General features: G+C 38.4%; 1 protein-coding gene across 7 annotated transcripts in view; it reads right to left on the bottom strand.

Moving 5' to 3' along the window:
* Positions 1-16,661, bottom strand: part of GOLGA4 (golgin A4) — a 124,247-nt gene that overhangs the window by 40,619 nt on the left and 66,967 nt on the right. For 6 of the 7 annotated variants that reach the window (XM_086365869.1, XM_086365868.1, XM_086365870.1 and 3 more), the window contains 5 exons: positions 15,141-15,269; positions 12,312-12,467; positions 6,529-10,769; positions 5,578-5,699; positions 5,037-5,167 (listed from right to left, as the gene is read on the bottom strand). In XM_086365869.1, the coding sequence (XP_086221995.1) occupies positions 5,037-5,167; positions 5,578-5,699; positions 6,529-10,769; positions 12,312-12,467; positions 15,141-15,269 (4,779 nt within the window). Of the gene's footprint in view, positions 1-4,985; positions 5,168-5,577; positions 5,700-6,528; positions 10,770-12,311; positions 12,468-15,140; positions 15,270-16,661 lie in introns of all 7 variants that reach the window. The other variant, XM_086365875.1, reaches the window with a different exon arrangement.

The following is a 16,661-nucleotide window of genomic DNA, read 5'->3' as shown; positions in this document are numbered from 1 at the left end:
ATTTGGCAGACAAATCATTCTCTCTTCTGTTCTGACTGCCCTGCTAAAAGGCCTGCCCATCTTAACATTTTTTCATTTGTCTTGATAATTGCCATCATTTGTTGTATAAAGCAGTCTGGACCACTCCTTGCTCTTATAAATCTTGCAATAACCTTTGTGCTAAAAGGACATTTGGCGTTGGAATATTGATCAGATTTGAGTAATGAAGACAGGACAAGTATTTGCTGAGTAAGAGGCTAAACAGGAAAACAGCCATAAGCAGGTATCTTGATTTAACAGAAGCTGACTTGTCAGAACCAAGAAATGTCATCATTCTCAAGAACAGGTCCAGAGGCACAAAATAAAGAAACGAACCATGAGACACCTCAAAAGTCTAAATAACTTGATAACTTATAATTTGTCATGAAAATTCAAACAAATAAAAAAAGAATGAAGCCCTTCTCAAAACATAAGCGAAGCAGAGGTCTCTCGTAACTAGCCTCCGACATCTGCCACAGAGGCACTCAAATATAGCCTCCACCCCTCACACATTACTGACCAGAAACTACTGTAAATCTATAACTGCCTGCAGTTCTGGCTTATTTACCATTTTTATTCCACCATCACATATACTGTGTGAATGTCTTGTTGATGTGGCCCAGCTTTGTCTGAAAGATCACCTCTACAGCTACGAATTTGGTTAGGCTCCAGTTCTGCTATGACAATTAGCTACATCTGACATTTCCTTTGACAGCTGGGAGAAACCAATCTGGAGCAAGCCCACTAAGAATTAGAAAAGAATCCTTGATGTGTCATTTCTAATTGAAGAAACAGGTCTGTGGTTTCCTTTGTAAAAGTTTTTTGTCTTCTTCCAGAGAGGAGGGGGAGCAATATTGCTTACTCTTAAGTAAAAATGGTAAGAAAAACTAAACTATTTATGCACATACATGGAAATTATGTTTTAAAGACTATTATGCCAAAGCCAAATCACTAAAATGTGCTAAATGTCAAGAAGAAATCAGTCTTGTATCTAACATAGCTGTAAGAGTGCCTCCCTCCCAGTGAGGCTGCTCTGAGGTTGAGAAGGCAGTCAGCTCCCTTACTTGTCAGACTCAATTCCTTTCAGATGTCACCACCATCTTTTCCCAAAGGAATGCTCCCTTGCCTACCAGGTGTCACTGCCTTCAAATTCACCAAGTGTCTAGTATGTGCCAGGCATTTGGCTAGGTCCTTAAGACTCAACATGGATAGCAAGATACCTGGCCACAAGATACTAAGAGTCTAGGGGAGAGGACAGATACATTAATACATTCCTACACACATATGTATGTATGATAAAAATGACATGTCGAAAGGAAGTAATAAATATAAATAAATATAGAATATCAAAGGAAGACAGGTGCAATTCATTCTGTTTTAAAGGGTTGCAAAAAACCTAACTGAAAACAATATGCTGCAGAAAAGCACATTCAAAAAGCTAACTTTGGGTAGCTTTTTATAACAATTTTTTTAATAAGAATTAATAAGAATTTTTTTTTCCCAGTCTGCATAAGGAAACACAGGACTATGACATAAGAGACTAACGGTCACCTGTGGAGGGAGAAAGGGAACAGGTCAGAGAATACAGAGAACAGTGTGGGTGCAATTTTCATTAGGCACCATCCTCCAAGTATACTTTTTATATTATTTTGATCTTTAAACCATGGAACATATTTGACTCAATTTTTTTTTTTCTAAATACAAGTTGAATTTAAAACTTAAAAAACTGTCCAAAGAGAGATGACAGCCAGCAGTACTAACTCATGAAGTGTGAGAATGAGCTCTTATGGCGCCAGGAAAAGCAGGAGCAGAGGTGAAATACGAGGAGAAGGAGTTAAAGCTGAGCTCGGCTGCACCACAGACTGACCCAGAAGAGGGGCACCAGGACAGAGGGAGGACACTACACGTGCTCAGGGCAGGGGATACGACCCCACCTTCATTTCCAGACACTCTGACAGGAAGAGAGGAAAAACCAAGAGCAAAGAGGCCAACTGGGAAATTAATACAGCAGACCAGACCAGATGCAATACAGTAGCCAGGACCGTGGAAGAAGTGGTGGAATTAAGAGGAGGGGAATGTTCAATGTGCTTCAGTGAAACACTACAGCTGAAAGTCTATTACATGTTGGAGACCATGCTGGAGATAACACAGTTAAAGGGAGAAACCTGCTCTCTCCTTAGGAAGTCAGGGAAAATAAACAGATTTCATGTCCTAAAAGGTGTGTGGACGTGGACGCGGATGTGTTAGGCGCTGAGAAAGACAGGAGGCATGAATCAAGGATGACAAAGTTCTCAGCTTTCTCCAGTGGGGAAGCAACTCTAAGAACGTGAGCTAAGACAGTAAAGGCAGGAAAGTGAAACTGTCTCTGTGTTCCACTTTGCTAGTAACAAATCCCACAATAACTTTAATGGATGACAAAAACACACCATTCTACAATGTCATCATTAAGACAAATCATCGATCCGATAATAGCTTTTTTAGAGGGAAAAAACACTACTACATAATACATACAAATCTCATATAAAACTCCAATTCTGGAAATTTTTAAGTGGGAGAATGGTAACAGAATATGTCTCAAAACCAAAGCAATATGGTGTGTGCTCAGTATTGGTAATACTAATACCTTTTAGTTATATTTACTCTTTAAAAAAAAATCTTCAAGACAGAGTATGTATCTGGGTGTTTAGATGGGGAGTTGATTTAATTACCAAGTCAGTCCTGGAGCTGGCACTGGACCAGCTCTGAGGCCACACCGTCTAACACAGTAGCCGCTGGCCACCCTGTGTAGTAGGTATGAGCACTTGAAATGTGGCTAATCCAAGCTGAGACAGGCTATACATGCAAAAATACACCGACTCTCAAAGAATTAATATATATATATAATATGTTAAATAAAATATATATATCATTTTTATACTGACTATATTCTGAAATGACAATGCCTTGGATATAATGGGTCAGTTGCCATATTATTAAAATTAAATTCACCTGATTCTTTTCTTTCTAATGTGGATACCAGGAAATTTTAAATCCCATTTGTGGCTTGCATTGTATTTCTAGTGGACAGTGCTGGTCTAAGGTACAGGAAGGGGTCTGCGGAAGAGTCCACCCAACTCCTCTGGCCCATCCTCTACTTCCTTTCTCTACTGCTCTACTGCTCCAAGCCTGAAGCTGGGGGGACCATTTATCTTCTAGTAAACACCACATCTTCCAGAAGGAACCATACAGAGGTCAACTGTCACCTGTCTCCCTGTTCACTGACCTCTCTACCTACAGAGGTGTGTTGTGACCTGCAAAGTCTACCTTGTGCTACTGGTCCCCTGACACACACATTCAGAGACAGAGAGAGAGTTCACAAAAGGGAACAGTACAGCTCTGGCACAGTCTGTCCCCTGCACATGAAGCTCCCTGACTTAACTGCCCATGATATATAACTGTTCCCTTCCCCAAGTTCCTTTCTTAAAGAGAAGCCTTTATAAAATACATGAAACTAACAGTCAGCGCTCTACTGCTCACTTTGTAGTTTTAAGGAAATCATTTAACTATACTGAACTCATTCTCCTTCTGCAAAAAAATTAAATAAACAAACAAACAAAAAAAACAAACAGAAAGTAAACCTAAAACTAGCTTTAACGTATCTTCCAATCCCAACATTCTCTAAGCATTCAAGAAACAATGATATTTTTGAAAGCTTTGCACACATATACTCTACGGAAGTATAAGAAAATGTGAAATTATTCAAATTTTCTTTCATACTGAAATCTATAGCTCAAAAACTATATTTAAAAAATCGCCAAAGAATTGATTCTTTTGAACTGTGGTGTTGGAGAAGACTCTTGAGAATCCCTTGGACTGCAAGGAGATCCAACAAGTCCAACCTAAAGGAAATCAGTCCTGAATATTCATTGAAAGGACTGATGCTGAAGCTGAAGCTCCAATCCTTTGGCCATCTGATGCAAAGAGCTGACACACTGGAAAAGACCCTGATGCTGGGAAAGACTGAAGGCAGGAGGAGAAGGGGACAACAGAGGATGAGATGGTTGGATGGCATCACTGACTCTATGGACATCAGTCTGAGTAAGTTCTGGGAGTTGGTGATGGGACAGGGAAGCCTGGAGTGCTGCATGCAGTCCATGGGGTCACAAGGAGTTAGACACGACTAAGTGACTGAACTGAACATTTATATTCATGTAACATATCCCAGAATTTCAGCTTTTTCAATTATACTTAAAATAATTATGATTAGAATCTATTCCTGGCTCAGACCTCTACTGCTGCCACAGCCAGACTAAGGCAGGATTCTCTGGTTTACCTATTCCTAATCATCAAATGGTTCTCAGTACATTGTGAACTAAGGCTTGCAGTAACTAAGAATCTGCACTCCAAGAAAGAATAATTTACATTGTTTTATATTCAAAAATATTCTGGAGTCTGAATACTCACTAGCATTCGTGGCTTATCTTTATACATAAAAATGACAACACTAATCTACCACTAGTAGAATAAATAGTATACTGAATTTATCTTTCAACTGCATATAAGATTTGGCTGATGTATTCTTTTTTTTCATCTATCTCCTCCCTTGAGATCAACAAAACTATGCAAATTGGGTAGGGATGAATAAAGTTAACTAGCCCTCCCAGAAAGATCCCAGTTAAGCTCATACACACACTAACTGTCTTAAACACAAGCTCTCAATTCTTAGTCTGCTGATCTCACAATTTGATCTGAATCTGGGAGACAGAGAAGAAAGTCCATTCTTCCCCTTACTAACACGCTGTTGCTTCAAGTATGCCTGGTAAGCAGACATTGATCAGAAAACTACAAACCTAGCAGAAATCAAATAGACTCCTCATAAATCTGCAAACAATGGAAAAATACTAATTTGAATAACATTGAACTCCCCTCCCCAAAAAAACCCCTCTACATTAGAAAAACAGGAAATCTGACAGCCCAGTCTTCTTTACCATGAAATCTATTTCACCTAAATTTCAAGAGAGAGAGAGAAAATAAGGTACATCAAGGATTTCTTCATATCTTTTCGCCGTTCTCTTTAGATCATCTTCTTTCTCTGCAATTTTTTTATATAACTGATTTGTCTCTTCTTGATGGCTTTCTAAAAGTTCAGCCTCCACTTCCTGGGCTTTATCTAATCAATAAAAAAATGGACACATACAAGAAAATATATTAGGTAAGAATTAATATCTATATCCCAGTATCTGTAAGAATCCCTGTTCCAAATTATCAATAAACTTGATTAAAATCAACTGATCAAATTGATCAAATGTATCCTGCTCAGGGAGCAGCAGTGCCTTCATCAGGTAATAATCAGCTAATGCTTTCAGATTCCTCCACCTGCTCCTTCCCTCTGAAAGGCAAGTCACTTTCAGGCAGCACAGTTTCCATCAGTGAACTTCCTTGGGCAAGAATCATTTTGTTTCTACTGTTTGTAATTACATAAAGCACTTAGCACAGTGTGAAAAGAATAAGCTTAAATTATAAATAGCCACTGCTGACTGATTCTCATTTGGTTTTTATTGAATTCAAAAGTTTACTTACCGATGGTCTCCTTTATGGTCATTTCCAGTTCCTGTTCCTTTTGTGCCAGCTGTGTATGAAACTCTCTCATCAGCTGTTTTAATGTGGAATTGTGCTTCAACTCAAGATCTTCCTGCTCCTGTCTGAGTACCAAAATATGAAGAGCTAATTGTTGTTATACAAAAAAAGCAGTGCATATAGTCTGATCTCACTGGTATCAACCATATTTAAGGGTGTGTGTGTGTGAGCACGCATGTGTGTGTCTCCAGGCACAGAAAACTTCTGGAAGGCTAAGTAAACTATGATTAACTCTAGGGAATGGTCCTGAGGATTTGAGAATTTTCATTTTCCACTTAAAATTACCATATACATCATATACCATATATATCATATACATCTATATAACATTAATACTAAAAATAATAAAACAAAAAATAATTACTGGGTTATGTACCTAATAATCATCATCTCATATGCAAGGAAAGGGTTTTTTCCCCTTAAGTAGACATGGAAAAACACTGCTTCTTGCATTTAATTGCTTTTATTTCTCTTCAGTATTTAACTTACTATATTTATGCTTGATACTAACAAATTTAGGTTATGAAATTTAACTGTATTAAGACACAAAAAAGATTTCATTAGGGAAGATTACCTTAAAAATAATCATACTGGGGAAAAAAAAAAAAAACTTACTTGGGGCTTCTCTGGTGGTCCAGTGGTTAAGACCCCCCCTGCCAATGCACGGGACACAGGTTTGATCCCTGGTCCAGGAAGAACCCACATGCCTCGGAGCAACTCAGCCCATGCACTACTAACCACTGAGCCCACCTGCCCAGATCCCGTGCACCACAACAGAAGCCACCACAGTGAGGAGCGAGCGAAGAGTAGCCTCTGCTCACGGCAACTAGAGAAAGCCTGCACACAGCAACAAAGACCCAGCACAGTCAATAAATAAAATAAATAAAAGCTTACTTGATTTTCTCTTCCATTTCTTTTTCATACTCTTTCTTTATTATATCCAGTTCTTGCTGATGCTCCTTCCGTAGCATTCGAATATCTTTCTGCAGTTTAACCACCTCCTGGCTCAGCTTCCGCTTCTCCTGCTCCGCCCCTGCTAATTTAAACTCCAGGTCATTGTGATCGGCCTCCATGTTACTAAGCGAGCTGGGCTGAACCACGTGTGATGTGGACTTTCCTTCAGCACCTTCTTCCAAAACTTCTGTGGGTTTACTTTTTCCATTCATCTGTTGTAGAGCCTGTAAACTTTCAAGTTTTGAGGTCAGCTCTTCGATTTCAATTCTGTGTCCTTCCCTCTCTTTCAATAAGCAGGAATCCAGCTCTTTCATTTTTTGCTCCAAGATCTGACAGGTCAAGTCCTCCCCCTGTAGCGTTTTCTGGACATTGTCAACCACATTTTCCAAGTTCTGCTTTGCCCCTGCGTTATTTTTGTCTCCTTCTGCTTCCAAATGCTGGGAAGAAACCAAGGAGTGTTTCTTGTTTTTTCCTTCAAGTTCTTCTTGAAGCTGATTTATCATCACTCGATCCTCATGTTGTTTTGCTTCGGCCTGTTCTATCTTTATTAAGAGCTCCTGGTATCTGCACTGTATTTCAGAATGAGAGGAAATTATTTCTTCTTTTTCCTGCTCCAGCCTCTGCACTAGCATTTCCTTTTCAATTAAATTTCTTTGTAAGACACCAAGTTTTTCTTCACATGCATTATGCACACAGCCTTGGGAATCTGCTTCTTCTTGCTCAGTACACACTGCCACATTTTCTGACAATCTGGGTACAACTGACGTTTCAGATTGTGGTGAACTTTCCGCGGACTTCAGTTTTTCTTCCAAGATGTGAATTTCTCTGTCTCTTTCCTGCAGTTTTGTAGTTAGCTCACTCAGATGGCTTTCTTTGTCTTTTCTGTATTGCTGTTCTTTCTCTTCCATTTGTGATAACAACTGCTTCTTGATGGCAGCAATCTTTTGTTCAGCTTTTTTCTTCAATTCTGCTAATTTCGCAGCACCTTCTAATTCAAGTCTATCTTCCAATGCTTTTAACTCTTCTTCTTTGCCTTTCACAATTGAATTCACATGTTCCAATTCTTTCTTCACAGATTCAAGTTCAGATTTCATGGAAGATGCTTGCTCTTCAAGTCTTAAGACTTTTTCTTCAGCCTCTTTAACCCTGTTGTCCTTCTCTTCTCCTAACTCTTGGATGTGTTGGAGTTTCTGAATCATTTCTTTCTGTTCACTATCCTTTTGTTGATGGTAATTTTTAAGAACTTCATTTAAGGACTCAATTTCAATTGTTTTCTGAGCAACATGCTCCTCTAATTCCACAATTCTCACTGTTTGAGTTTTTAACTCAGTCTCTAAATTAAAATCCCTTTTCTCCATCTCACTCTTCTTATCTTCCATCTCACTCTTTAAATATTCAAATCTTTTCTTTTGCTGATCAAGGTCCTCCTTCAATAAAGTTAACTGCTCTTCCTTTTCACTGGTTTCCTTTGTTTTTAACTCAAGCTGCACCTGCAATTCTTTACTAGTATTTTGGTACTGTGTAAATCTTGATTGTGCTTTCTTCTTCCACTCTGAGAATTTAATGGACAAGTGATCTGCCTGTTCCAGAGCAGACGTTTTCTCTTTACTCAGAGTTTCAACTTTCAAAGATAAATCTCGCACTTGATCCAGCAATTCCTGCTGTGCTTCATCATGTCGCTTACTTAGTGATGAGATGGCTGCTTCTTTTTCAGCTAGGCTGATGCTATTCTGAAGCTGAGCATTCAAATCAGCTAGCTGTTTACTAAGACTGCTGATCTCAGCTTTTTTTTCTTTAAGCTCTTCTTTCATCATGGTGACAGCATTGATGTTTTCTGACAACTCTTTCTTCAACTGTGTGATACAAGATTCCTTTTCTGAAGCTGCCTGTTGCTGATTTCCTCCTTCCTTCTGTAAGGCTTCCTTTTCTGTAACAAGACCTTCGATATCAGCCTTCATGCTCTGAATCTGACTTTCTTTTTCTTCCAACTGATGTGCAGCATGTTGAAAAGAACTATTTAGTATATTCTGCTCTTCTGTTAGCTGTCTAAGTTGTGCTTCTAATTCAGAAACCTGGCAAGTTTTGCTTAGTAGTGCCTCCTTCACTTTAGCTGTGTGCTGTTGACAATGGGAGATTCTAGAGAGAATGGCACTGATTTTACTACTGCTGATGTCGATGAGCTCACTTGTTTTAGCCTGTAGTAAGGCTTCGGTTTTCTTAGAGTAAATGTCTAGCTGAACTGCTAGCTCCTCGGACAGTTTTTTGAATTCCAGGCTTTTGTCCTCTAGGCTTTTCTTACTGCTGTCGTGTGAAGATTTCAGACTCTGGAATTCTTCATCTGTGGTTTTCAGCTTCTCAGTAAACTCCAAAACCTTGAGCCTGTCTTTTTCTGCCAGCACCTTCAGTTCAGCTACTTGCTCTTGAAGAAAAATGTTTTCCTTCAGAGAGCCATTCAAGTCAACCTCCAGCTTTTCAAGTTCAGCTTTTAGTTTAGCCTCATTCTGTGTGAGAGAATCCATGAGAGCAGCATTCTGCTTCAACTGTCCCTGTAATTCCTTTAACGCGGTATCCTGCCTAGCACCCTCTTCCTTCAGCCATGCCATTTCCTTGTTCATCTCTTCTTTTTCACACCCAAACAGGAGCATCTTTTGCTTCAGTTCTGCTACCTCTTGTTCTTTCTCCTGTAACTGGATATCATGTTTTTCCTGAAGTTCTTCAGCTTGCTGACTAAGTTTCCGTTCCCAGACTGCTATGAAATCATCGAGCTCTCGCCTGTGTGCCTCAGTGAGACTTTCTATTTGCTCCTTTTGGTTTGTCTCCAGTCTTGATACTGCATCATTGATTCCAGCTGAGTTAGCCTGTGCCATTTCCAAAATTTTGGCATTGAACTGTTTTTCTTTCTGACTGAGCTCCAGAGCAGTATTTTCAAGCTCTTTTTTAAGTTTGGCTTCCTGATCCAACAATTTCTTCTTTAATATTTCTTGCATCTCCTTTGCTTTCTGCTTAATTTTTTCCATCTTTTTCTCTTGATTTTTAAATTTGGCTTCATATTCCTCTTGCAAAACACGAATACTGTCCTCCTTGGCTGATAATTTCTGTTTGAGTATTTCTGTTTCTTTGCTCTGGGCTTCTCTCATTTGTAAAATAACATTTTCCTTTTCCATTAAGAGTTGCTTTCTCTGTTCCTGCTCTGTGTTGTTATCTTTAAGTTGGGATTCAGAGAGCTGGGTTAAAGATTTCACTTTTTCTTCCATTTCACGATTCTGTTTTTCAAGCTTCTGCAGTAGATCCTGCACCTGGATTTTGTGAGCGTCTAACTCAGCACAAACATCCTTCTTTTGAGCTTCAACTTCAGCTACCTGTTTAGTAAGAAGAATTCTTTCTGTTTCCAAATCCAACAACTGCTGCTGCAACTGGGCCAGCTGCTCCTCATGGACTTTAGCCTGCTCATGCGTTGTGTTCTGCAGTGACTGGAAAAGCTCCAGCTTAGTCGATGCCTGCTGGAGTTCCCCTTCAGACCTTTTGATGTCTGCCTCTAAACTTTCCACACGGGCCTGATGTTCTTTTAAATGCCTGTCCTTTTCCTTCAGAAGAAGCCCAAGTTGGTTAATTTCATCTTTTAAGGCCTTTTCAGTTCTCTGGATAGAAATCTCTTGTTCTTTAATGATATTGTCAACCTGTTGTTGGTGATGATTTTTCTGTTCATCCAGCTTGGCCTCTAATTCCTGCTTCACTCGATCAGCTTGATCCTTTAGTACAGAAAGTTCTTCTTCTAGCTTGTCACGCGTTTTTAATACTTCCGACAGTTCAGACGATAATGATTCCAATTCTGTTTGCTTCACATCAAGCTTTTCTAAAGTCTTTTCATTCATTTCTTCTATGTGGGCCTGAAAGAGTGTCTCTCTGTCTTTCACCAATGTTTCTTTCTCTTGCTCGTACTTTTCTCTAAGTTCTTCCATTTCAGTCTGATGCTGCTGCTTTAAGACTTGGAGCTTTTCAGTCCAAATGTTATCTTGCTGATGCTGCAGACTTTCCAATTCTGTCTTGTGTTTTTCAACCATGATAGTAATTTCTTTATTGTGCTTATTTTTTTCAGCTTCCAAATGACTAGTTAAATCTTCTGATTGATTTTTATTTTCTTGCAAGCTTTTTTCCAAAGAACTTTCTAATTCGAGAATTCTCTGTTAATGAAAACAGATGTGTTTTTAATTTATTAGCAATGATATACACAACACGATGTCCACACCTCCTTAAAAATTACAATTTAGATAAACAATTTTGCGTGTCATATCAAACACCAGAAAGGGCAAAGAATCTGTGCTCGGTTCCTAAAGGAATCATGTAATGAAAAAAAACATTCTATTTTTTACACAGCTCATAATTCCAGATTCTATTTGGGTAACTATTTCAACTATCTACTTTTCAAAATCATTCTGAACGGATAGTGGCGGGGGGAAATGATAAACTAGATAACAGTAATTGTTGGTTGAAAGATCAGTGTTTTTTTCTGTTTTTAAAAAGCCCTATTATAGTATTCTATTACTTTTATAACTTAATTTTGAAAGAAAAATAATGTATCTGGCTTTTACACAAAAAATTATTACTTAGAACATGTTTTTCAAAAAGAAGGAACTTACATCAAAGTAATTTACCAAATTTTACCAAAGTAGTTTAGAAAAAGTTAATAGTAAAATATTATTATCTCATGAAAATATCAATCTTGATTGAAGGAAAAAGAGCTAATTAAGGCAGAGCCAAGGAATATCAGAACTGGAATGGTATTAAGAAATTATCAGATCCAACCTCTTCATGTGACATGTAAGGAAATTAAGGTATAATTAATTTATAAAGCTAACAAGTGAAAGATGCAGGCCTCCTGAGTACCCATTCCCTTTGACTATGCCACCTTACAAAATGTTGGAAGTGGGCTAGTAAGACACAGTTTAGAAATACGCATAAGAACTGAGACTGTTTCACTGTCTAAATCAGAGCAAAAAGGCTTAAAAAGTCTAAGTACTATTAATTCACTCCTAATAGGTCAAATATTTCATGCACTGTTAAGAGAAAGAACAGAGGGCCTTAAAAATGTGAACACTGAGATAGACATACTTACCTGCTCATCACAGGATGATTTTTTAATATGGGAAAACGGGAGAAAAATTAAGTCTAAAAGTAGAGCAACAGGGTAACTAAACTGATACAAACAGAAAATGAATTATGTCCAGACATGGCATGAGATGAAGGTGAAGAGGTAAGAAGGTGTCAGGGCAAGTGCTGCCTACAAAAGGAGGCCTCTTCCTAAGGACGAAGGTGAGTAAGCAGTGGAGCAAGGATGCTGCACTGCTTACTGAGGGCACAGAATCGGAGTGAGTGCCTGACAAACACAGTCAACCAAAGGCAGAGAGTCAGGAGCACCATAGGCAGACACCAAACCACTCCCACAAATAGCTCTGACTATCTAAAATGGAGTGTACGTATGTGTGCGTGCTCAGCTGCGTCCTGACTCTGCGACCCCATGGACTCTAGCCCACCAAGCTCCTCTGCCCACGGGATTCCCCAGCAAGAATACTGGAGCGGGTTGCCATTTCCAGGAGCACACGTATATGTGTATCTAAACAAAGTCTTTGCTACAACTTTATATTGACTGTAGAGATAGTAAGAGTTTTCATGTATTAATACAAATAACCCCACAGCCCAGGGCCCTGAATAGTGTTTAAACTTACAGTTCTGTATGTCTCTGCTTCTTGTTTAAGGTCCCGAAGTTTATTTTCACTCTCTGTGAGGATTGCTTTCTTCTGCAACTCTAACTCTTCCAAGGCCAACGATTCTTGCTGATCTTTTTCTTGAGTGATCTTCAAATACTCTGACTGACTTTTTTCCTGTGCCAAAAACAATCATACCACCTTAGACCCATGTAGATCTTCAGCATTCTCAAAGCACTGCCACAGAAATCATTCATTTCATTTGATCTGCACACCAGACCTGCAAGGCAGGCAGCATCGTATCTCTCTCTTCTCACACTCTGGTCTGCAGAAACAGGGCATAGTGGCTTTTCCAGTATGGTCTGGCCAGTCTTTGCCACAATTAAAACTAATATGAAAAATTTTGTTTCCAGTAACCCTACTGTGCGAGTGCATGCTAAATAAGTCACTTCAGTCATGTCCAACTCTCCGCAACCCCATGGACTGCAGCCCACCAGGGTCCTCTGTCCATGGGACTCTCCAGACAAGAATACTGGAGTGGGTTGTCATGCTCTTTTCCAGGGATCAAACCTGTGTCTCTTACGTCTTCAGCACTGGCGGGTGGACTGTTTACCACGAGCACTACCTGGAAAGTGTGTCTACTATGTACTCACTACTTAAAATGCTTTGCAAAATATCACTGAATGTGCAGGGTCACATAATTCTGTGCCAAAAACAATCATACCACCTTAGACCCATGTAGATCTTCAGCATTACCACTACCACTTCTCTAGAGTTTGATATTTCTACTCTAGGCCACAGACATATAATTTATATAAATTTAGGCTGTAAATTTGTATAATTTGTGAGAAATACCTTACTATAATAGGGAATACCACATGGAAAAGCTAATCAAAATGAGATTACATGTGAATACATGGATTAGATCAAGGAACTCTAAAAACCTATACAGCTCCTAAGATCTGGCCCATTTCACTCTGTGAAGTATATTGCTTTAAGGAAAGATTTTGTACCATACTGTAAGCAGATTGGTTTTTTAAAAATTAGTTTCTATAACATCAATTTTGAAACATCATTTTAAACATACTAAACTGTTTAACATGAACTATAATTTAAATGCATTGCCATCTATGCCCATAAATATAAAAGAGGAAATGCTAATAGTCTGCAGAATTGACTCTCAATGCCAAACTAACTTCTTTGAAAAACTAGGTAGGAAGGGGACGAGCACGTGTGCAGGTATGTGTGCTTCATGTGTTATTTGTGTCCTGCGCTCACTAGGCTGAGTATGTCTGAAACTATCGATTCCCAAAACACAGTATTAACAAGGTCAATGTTCAGAGTGCAGTGCCCCAATTGTGTGCTACTTGCTCAGTCATGTTCGACTCTTTTGCGACCCCCTGGACTGTAGCCTGCCAGGCTCCTTGGTCCATCGGATTCTTCAGACAAGAATACTGGAGTAGGTTGCCATTTCCTTCTCCAATTACAGTGCCCCAATTACTCCAGCATGAAAACCCACAGCAGGTTTTAACGACAAGAATTTTTAGCACCATCCCCTGCTGTATTTATGTCCCTAGTGTCTCGCTTTGTTCCTTTAATTTCCATGCTACTCTTTTAAATTTATGCTGTCCTGTTGTAATTTTTAAGTACTCTTGTAAACAACTTCAAATCCTTTTTGGACCAACAAAGAATACAAATATGTGCCCATACAGATGTATATTTCACAACCATGAACTAAACCCCTAACCTCAGCCAACAGTACTGTAAATCCATGTGTCTCTTGGCCCCACAGAGATTACAGAACTCCCTGACTCAGTTCAAGGATCACAGCTGCTGGAAAGCCTCAGAGCCCCAGGTCCAAAGCAGAGTGAAAACAGAAATGTGGAAAAGAAAGGAGATGAAAATTATAAAAACTATTTCTCATCCTTTCACACTAAAAGTATTTTTTAATTATACCTATTATCTTATGGATAATAACTTCATGTAAAAACAATAATCTACATTTTTGGCATTAATACTTCTTAAGGTAACTTATCTAAATAGGCTTTTCACTATTTAAGTAAAATATTTTTTGTTTCAAACTTTCAAATTATACCATGCCAACAACTCTTTCTTATCTTTGCTTTTTTGGTTATTGTTTTAGTTAGTTCAGCCAATTTTTTCTTATTTTACTTTTTTTTTTTAACATCATATAGACTGAAAATTACTGATATCATTCTACATAAAAGGAAAACTGCATATGTGCTCAGTCGTGTCCAACTGTTTGTGATCCCATGGACTGCAGCCCACCAGGCTCTTCTGTACATGGGATTTTCCAGGCAAGAATACTTGTTCCTCCAAAGAATGTTCCCAACCCAGGGATCAAACCCAAATCTCCTGTGTCCCCTGCATTGGCAGGCAGATTCTTTACCATGTGCCATCTGTGAATTTGGTCATTTTCATTTTGTCCTCTTTAAAATGCATTCAAGCAAACTTTCTGAGCCTTAAGCTCTGATACATTCAGTCTGGTATCTGATATCTATCAAGACATTCTTGCTAAATTATGGAGTTGCTGGCCAATTGCTTCAATTAACCTATCCTCCCCTTTATTTCCCCCAATCATAGCCTACAGCCAGGGTGAGAGGAATGATCTACAAACAAACTGATTAATGAAAGCTTGTTAGATGAGCAAATTTAATTTTCAGACAATACTAAATTAACAAATTCTGACAGCCTCATTCCTGCCTACAGTCAGTCTCTCTGCATCCTCAAAGGCCAAGGCTGAGAGTAGTGTGATCTCAACCTAGAAGGCAGGGATGAGGGCGTGACAACTTTATAATAAGGGAAAAACAAAATACTGTAGGTACTTACAAGAGCTATTCTCATTTGCTCCTGAAATTCTGTTTCTTGGGTCTGAAGCTTCTTCGTCAGTTCCTGCTCTTTGCTAGCCAACTCCTTTTCATGAAGCTTCTGTAATTTAGCAATTTGTTCTGAGGATTTCTAAAAAGCAGCCAAATAGTTAAAAGTGAAACATCCAGATAAAACATGTCACTCTACAACAAAATAATACTTTATTATAGTTCAATCATCAAGCTAACAGATTCCTAGGAGGAACAATCAGAACATATTTCCCACATAAATCAAAATTCACCAAATTCTTGAGAGTTTAAAGAAAAACCAGTAAAGTGTTGCTCCTCATTTAGGACATGAAGGGCTACAGCTTCAACAGTCAATCCTATGGGGCTGAAGCTCCAATTCCACATGTTACAAATATGTTCCCACCAAACAAGATGGAGAAGCGTAGCAAGGGGAATACGGATGCGTTGAGAGAGGGCATTCCATCATGGGCAAGGTGCCCTGGCTGCACCCATCTAATTATGCCTACCTTTCCAGGCATGTACTACTACTTACTAAAAAGTTTAAGTATTGGTCTTGTTCTTTTTTGAATAGGAAGACTCAAATCTTATAAACATGTCAAACCACCCTAAATAAATTCAAAAATTTAATAAAATCAAATAAAACTACCAAGCAAATGAGGGAAGGCCCACTGGACAAAATAAACATGGAATAATAGCCAATCTCTTCTTAACATAAGAGTAATGAGGAGGGGCTATCAAGCAGTAGAACAATATAAAACTAGAACATATTGTAAAACTAGTATTAGTGTAATACCAGCATATGATCAGACAAAGCAGTGGAAGAGCACAGAGAATCCAGAAGACCCATACACAGCACTACAATAATTTAGTATGTAATAAAGGTAGTATGGCATGTCAGAAGGGAAAACACAGGTTACGAAAGAAATGATTTGAAGACTACTAAGTAGTCATCTGGAAAAAATTTAGGTTGGATCCCTACCTCACTCCTCACACTAAATAAATTTTAGTTGGATCAAAAATTTAACCATAAAAAATGAAAGCATAAAAGTGTCACATGAGAAAAACACTTTTTTTTTTTTTTACTCAATTGAGAATGTCTTAAAGCAGAAGAAAAATTTGCTAACATTTAAGGAAAAGAAAACTTTTCTGCATATCGCGCCCCCCCCCCCAAAAAAAACAACAAAAAATGATAAAGACAACAAATTGAAAATTATTTGGATAAAAATATCTATCTCCAAGGGCTAATTTTTACTACAAATAAAAAACTTCTGTGAGAAATCAGTAAGAAAAAGTCCAACAGTCCAAGAGGAAAAGGAATCAGGATTTGATCAGGCAACTCAAAACAGAAAACTATAAATTCCATGTAAACATACAAAAACATGTTTGTCATACTGGTAAGAGATATGTATATTAAAACTACAATGATGTCATTTTTAACTTAGCTCATAAAGACTTTTAAAAAGTCAGGTAACAACATCTTTGTCGGGGTGGGAACATATTCTAATACTTGAAT

This window comes from Bos grunniens, chromosome 22 (genome assembly GCF_055505025.1).
Source record: "Bos grunniens cultivar Pamir isolate PY7600 chromosome 22, Bosgru_T2T1.0, whole genome shotgun sequence".
NCBI classification, from domain to species: Eukaryota; Metazoa; Chordata; class Mammalia; order Artiodactyla; family Bovidae; genus Bos; species Bos grunniens.
The sequence above is the reverse complement of the archived record's forward strand: the minus strand, read 5'-3'. Positions and strand labels throughout refer to the sequence as shown.